Source organism: Lipotes vexillifer, unplaced genomic scaffold, assembly GCF_000442215.2.
Source record: "Lipotes vexillifer unplaced genomic scaffold, Lipotes_vexillifer_v1.1 scaffold629, whole genome shotgun sequence".
NCBI classification, from domain to species: Eukaryota; Metazoa; Chordata; class Mammalia; order Artiodactyla; family Lipotidae; genus Lipotes; species Lipotes vexillifer.
In genome coordinates, this window is record NW_006774188.1 from 2175004 (window position 1) to 2181876 (window position 6873).

The 6873-nt window shown below is 36.0% G+C and overlaps 1 protein-coding gene across 1 annotated transcript in view; it reads right to left on the bottom strand.

Moving 5' to 3' along the window:
- The window catches only part of FUT8 (fucosyltransferase 8), a 159639-nt gene extending 154577 nt beyond the window's left edge, over positions 1–5062 (bottom strand). The window contains exon 1 of the mRNA XM_007449024.1: positions 4720–5062. Coding sequence (XP_007449086.1) covers positions 4720–4922 — 203 coding nt within the window. The 5' untranslated portion in view covers positions 4923–5062. The remainder of the gene's footprint in view (positions 1–4719) is intronic.
- Between the last annotated feature and the right edge of the window lie 1811 nt (positions 5063–6873).

A 6873-nucleotide genomic window follows, 5' to 3' on the forward strand; every position in this document is an offset into this window, starting at 1 on the left:
TCGTGCCCCAGTTCGGGAAGATCCCACATGCCGCAGAGCGGCAGGGCCCGTGAGCCATGGCTGCTGAGCCTGCGTGTTCGGAGCCTGTGGCCTGCAACAGGAGAGGCCACAACAGTGAGAGGCCCACGAACCACCCAAAAAAAAAAAAAAAAAAAGTGATGATTTCTAAGTTTTTAAAAGAAAGACTACTACATGTATACTCAATGGGCTGGCAATCAACAAATAAGAAAGCAATGTTTGGGGAAAGTCAAATAAAAGCATGAAGGGAACATGGGAAAATAAGCAGATGTGCCTTGGTACCAAAGCCAACAGATTAAATCATTCATTTAGGTCAGCATCACCTCCTGTCTAGATTAATACTGTGTTTCCCAGTTAATTTCACTCCAGTCAAGCACATGGCCCAAATCCACCTGAAAATCTAGATCTTCCTCAACCATTTTCACTACATCATTCCTCTGCTGAAAACCCAATTACGGTTCCCTATTATCTATCAACCAAGCCTACACTAAACTCTGGCTGTTCAAGACCTCCATGATTTGACCTAATCTATTCAACATTACTTCTAGAGATAAGGAGAGTGGGTTAAATATGGCTACAAATTCTTCGCAGCTCCTACCTCCATTCCCTGAATATGGAGTATCCCTTTGATTTGTAAAGACTAACAGAATGTGGCAGAAGTGACACTGTGCAACTTCTCATGCTTGGCCTCAAGAGGACTTGCAGTTTCTGCTCTTTCCCAAACCTGGGCTATCCTGCTAGAGTAGCCAGATAGAAGGGAACCAGCTGATGGCCCCAGCTAACCACTGAACATATGTTAGGTCATCTGGACTGACCAACCACGATGGAGCCACCAGATGGCTGCAGCCACATCAGTGACCCCATACATAATTAGGAAAACAGCCCAGCTAAGGCCAACTGAAATTGAATAATCAGGAGCAAATAAATGTTTATTGGTTTAAGCCACTATGTTTTTATTTTATATATACGCATATATATAAAACATTTTATGTTATATATAAAACCCCAATTTCTTAAAAAAATTCAGTAAGAAAACAAATAATTTTTAAAATAAGCAACAAATTTGAACAGATACGTCACCGAAGAAGATATATGAATAGCAAATAAGCTCATGAAAAAAATGCTCATCATCGTTAATCATCACGTAAATGCAAACTGAAACTATGAGATAATACTACACATCTATTAAAACATAAAGTAAAAATAGCTGACAACAGCATGTGCTAGCAAAGATGAGAGCTATAACTCTCAAGTACTGTGGGTGGGAATACAAAATGGTACAGGTACTCTGGAAAACATTTTGCACAGCTTCTTACATAAAGTTAAAATGCACTTTACATATGATCCAGCCATTCCACTCCTAGGTATTTACTCAAGAGAAATAAAAACTCACTTACACACAAAAACTTACAGGGCAAATGTCTGTAACAGCTTTGCTCATAACTGCCAAAAAAATGGAAACACTAATAACATCTTTCAACTGGTGAATGCATTTAAAAATAAACAACAAGACTGATACATGCATACCGTGGAATACTGCTCATCATTAAAACAATTTTTTTTTAATAAAATGAACTACCAATACACAAAGTAGCACTGATGAATCACAAGTATATTATGCTAAATGAAAAAAGCCAGACTCAAAAGGCTACCTACTGCATGATTCTATTTATATAACATTCTGGAACAGGAAACAAACATAGGACAGAAAACAGACCAGTGGATGCCAGGGACAGAAGGTTAGAAAAGAATTTAACTACAAAAGGGCACAACAGAATTCTGGGGGGAGAAAGAATTCTTCTATAATGTGATGGTGGTACTGGTTACATGACTAAAAGGATTTGCCAAAATTCATAGACGTGTATGCTAAAACAAGTGTATTTTACCATACAGAAATTATTCATCAATAAGGCAAAATTAAATATACATACATGTACACATGTATGTATACACATGTACACACAGAGATACACGCAGCAACCTCCCATACATTGTACTAAAACGTTTGTATCCCTCAGAGTAATGATTTTCAAATCATTTTCCTAAATTTGTAGTAGTATCAACAAAATTAGCAAACACTGGCTAGAGGGTTGGGTAAATGCTTTTTAAAATTATTGTCCTGAATCTTAAAAATTGTAGTTTCAGGCTTCTAGGTTACTTTCCAATTCTAATCCACACACCATATCTCAAAGAAATGACCTAGTTTTACAGACATCTGAATTAATCCTTTATAGTCTACCTTCTGAACATACTTTCTTATAAGAAAAAGACACAGAAAAAAGACACAGAAAAGTATGAAATGTTACAATAAGAGGAAAAAAGAACACCAATGCCACTAGCGCCTCCACTGTTCTTCCTTTTATGCCAGGGGCTCTAAAATAATAATCTCTTTGAATAAAACACAAATGGCCCTACCAATAAAGTTGATGGAAAGGCCTGAAGAGGTTTTCTTCCCTAATTATTTACATATTTCCCTGAAATTATATATGTGTGTTTGCGTGTCTGTGTGTGTATGGGCTCATTTTCTCCATCTGTACTTTCAGATTGTATTTATGATGTTATAGAATGACATATTAAATGTCTCAGCTCTTAGAAGTTGTCTCTACATTTGTAGTAGTTGAGAATTTAATTTTTTGCCAGCATGAAAGACTATAAAGAAAGTGACTTCAGAGATCCAAAGATTATTTTGCAGAAGGAACAACTCATATTAAAGGCAAGCTTTCCTTCATGCAATAGAAGCAAATACTTGGAAGTCAGACAAGCCAAGTGAACTATCAATATTTAAGTTGAAATTAGGAAAAAAGTGAGCAATTTTTTTATTAGCCTAAATTGTTAAGAGGCAGTATGTTTTCAAGGAGTAAAATTCTCATAACATATAACAAGATCTTACTACAAAGCATACTCCAAAATCAACTACTCTTGCTGATCTCCTACATGAGATGTTTAGTTGAGATTTCTGAATCATTTACTTCTCTCTGGTTTCTATTCAGAGAGGCAAAACCGTTCATCAGACCCCTGGCTTTCCACGCATACTGCCAGGATTCAAAGTAAGCTCCATCATTTGTGAGAAGTGTGACCTAGGGAAAAATTAAATCACTTAATATCCCACTGATTCCTCATCTGTAAAATGGTTATGAAAACAGAACCAGCATCCCATAAGGAAGCTGTGGAATTCAATGAGATAATCCATGCAAAGTCCTTGGCACAGTACCTGGCACATAATAAACTCTCAATAAATGATAGCTATGATCACTAACCTCCTAATTATCAATCTTTGGTTCCCATAACAAATGATTAAGACTCTACTGAAAGACCACTCTCTCCATGATCCTTCCTCCCTGGCTCTCCCCAAAAAGAAAATAAAATGATACGCAAATTCAAGAATTTAGCTGTCCACTTTCTAATTCCTGCGTACTTTGTATTTTGCTGAATGGTACTATACTACTCCTACAAATGACAGGGCTGATGTTTCATTCATTGAAACAGTAAAACTCTTAATACCTAGCACAGCCTTCCACAGAACATAAAGAGATCAAAATGATATCATGGTGAAAATACATTATGGAACTAAACAAAAGGGAAGAACTGAGTTCTAAATAGAGTTGAAAGGCAGTGAGGGAAGGGAGGCTCCGAGGGTGTATGACACTGCCAACTACATTCTTTCTTCACAGAAGGCTCCTCGGCCTCCACAAAATAGCTCTCTCTCCTTCTCCAACTACTCTGAAACTTCTATGCACAACAGAACGTTTCCACTTTTGACTCCTCAATGTATATTTTTCTCAAAAAGAAATGAATTTGTGCTCTTTTTTTCTACACTAACTTCCTTTACAGTCAATTACCACCTCTAGACGACTCTCACCTCATCATCTTCTCAAATCTCCGACCTCTGTTTTGAGAGACAGCAAGCACTAAGTATACAGTCACCTTCATATTTAAGTATGAGGAATTAGAAGATACTAGATAATTTCTAAATTCAATAACTTTGAAAACAAATATAGAGACTATCTATTTAACACTATGTTCACTTGCTTCCTGAAAGTAAAAGTCTTTGTTTTTCCCAATAGTTGATGACTTCTAACGCATACATGTCACTTTTTTTTTTTTTTTTGCCACACCACGGCTTGTGGGATCTTAGTTCCCTGACCAGGGATTGAATCCAGGCCCCCGGCAGTGAAAGCACAGGGTCCTAACCACTGGACTGCCGGGGAATTCCCCACGTCACATTTTTTTAATAGACTGGAAGTAGCAATTATAATAATTCTCTAGATTCCAGACACAGTTGTTTTAAGAATGAACGTTTTCATTTAATAAGTTATAGTTAGACTAACTCAGCCTCTCAATTATTATGTGTTTGTTATAGTCTGTGATGAAAATTTTAATATGTACTACTTTAAATCATACAAAGTTTATATTTATCAAAATTATCAAAATGCTGAAGATAATTTTAAACAAAATATAAGTAAATTAAATGGCATAGTTTTTCTATATTGAAATTCATATGCAAAATAAGATTTGCCATTATACAGTAACTCTCTATGTTAAATACATAGAGATATCACTAGCACAAAAAGATATTTAAATTTTTGCAAAAATAGCAGTTTACAGAAATCATTAAGTATTTTTTAATAGCTGACTGAAGCCTTGCACCTAAAAACAAAGTACCATATTTCACCATTCTTCCCTCAGTATTTTAGAACCTACCGGAGAGATTCAGCCATTCGTCTCAAGTCTTCATTCTGCTGTTTTAAGCGTTCAAGCTTTGCCAAAATCTTGGACAGCTCTCGGCTAGAATGATCAGGGTGGTCATTATCTCGTACCAAGTGACCACCTATATAAAATAGCAAGGTCCCCCAGGCAAAAAGAATGAGCATAATCCAACGCCAGGAACCAGTCCATGGCCGCATTTTCAGAGTTTCAGTTCACTCTCCTGGGTTCCTGGAACTCAAGGAATTGAAAACATCATCACTCTGTTTCTAGCGAGTGCAAAGGTAGTAGCCTTCTGTTCTTTCAACACATGATGCTTCAGACAAATTAGTCTCTCTGGTAGTCCTGTGGTGACTCTTTCCAAGAGATCCTCCTGGTGGTATGAGTAGGACGCTTTATTGTCCTGTGCTTCATGGACCCTACATGCTGTGGAAAGAATAAGAAATGTATTTAAATTATTTAGGATATGTAAAATGGCATATGCTGAGATTCATGGAGTTAAAAGAACCATATTGGTGTTGACTAGCCAACTGGCTGGCAAATAATGTAATTGCCTAAAGTAAGTAAAAAGCAAAAGCTTTTAGGTCTGCATATTAAATCAAGGCTGTACCAGATACATTAATTAGCTCTAAGCCTGAAAGTCCTCCAAATGCCATCATCACTTTTCCTTCTAACAACACTGTGCAACAGCACATATACGGAGATTAAAAGATTGTATCTTTGCAAAACCACTCAAAACCAAACAAAATGTACTCAACTACATATTCTGGGCTAATGTTTCCATTATCTCAAACTGAAACATGTTCTCTGCATGAGTGAATTCATTCTTACAAAATCTCAACTCCACCCCACTCCATCTCACTGCTCAGCTGCTATTACACTACTTAACTCTGCAGGTGACAGGCATATTGTCACTTTTAGGAAAAGTTCTAAAAGTGGCATGTATATTAGCCAAGCAAAGGTTATCACAGCCATTAAGCAGCTGGCAACCACTCCAAACATCACAAGCAAAGGTTCATATGGATTATGGTAGATTATTCCTTTCGCAAATTTATTTAAAAATACCAACAATTGCAATAGAAGTCTAATACCAGTTAAATCTTAGTTATGGAGCATCTTAAACTACAAAATGGATATGCTTTCTCAGCCTTGGTTATTGGTTTCATTTGTCACTTCTCCATCATTAGGCTTAGAACTTCCTTTGAAAACAAAACAATTTTCTTGCCAAGGAGATAATTTGTAGGCAAAGATATAACTTTAATACCATTTGATAAGAAAAGTCTTATCTCCAGGCACAGAGTTCCTTATAAAAAAGAAAAGAAATAGTTTCTATATACAAAACTGAATGTGATGGGTACTTAACCACTAATAAAACAGTTATGAAAGACTAGATAGAAAAGTTGGAGAAGAGGTTTCAAAAATTAGAGCACAGGACTACTATTATCCTCCTTTTGAACCTCAAATCTCAAATGCTTTTAAATGGCCAAGTATTCAAAGAAAAGAAAATCTCTTCAAAGGAGTGTCCCAGAAACATTCTACTTCCTTCCCATTTATTCCTACACTATTTTCCTCATTGTTTCTGGTTTACACTGACTAAACAAAGGATGAAAAAAATTGTACTCACTGAGAATGTTAGAAAGACAAATAAAGCAATAATCCAAAGAAAACTTGGTGTTTTGTCTTTTGTTTTAATATCTGTTCTTAAGTCTAATGAGAACATTCTTTTTATTGACTCCACTGTTCATTCTGTCTCTTTCTCAAAATCCTTTCTCAAAACCCTATTCCTCTAATTTCAGGTAACCCCATCTATTCACTAAACATAAGAATAATTAAAGTCTATTCAACATCTCAGGTATTCAACATCTCACAAGATCCAGTCATGTGAGGTCTACTTTTTCTATTATATAGAAAAAATGCAGACATTCAGGGATTCTTGGTTAAAAAACAAATTAAAAAATCCACTCTGATGGTCTAAGGGATGGATTTAATTCAGTAAGTCAACAAAAGAAGTATTACCGTTTGAGTTAATAATACTGTTTGTGACAACACATGCAACCCTGTAAAACGCTGTCATACCATACGCTGAAACTATAATGTATCCTAGTCAATTCTAAGCTACACCAGTAAGATATTAGAAATGTTTACTCTTTC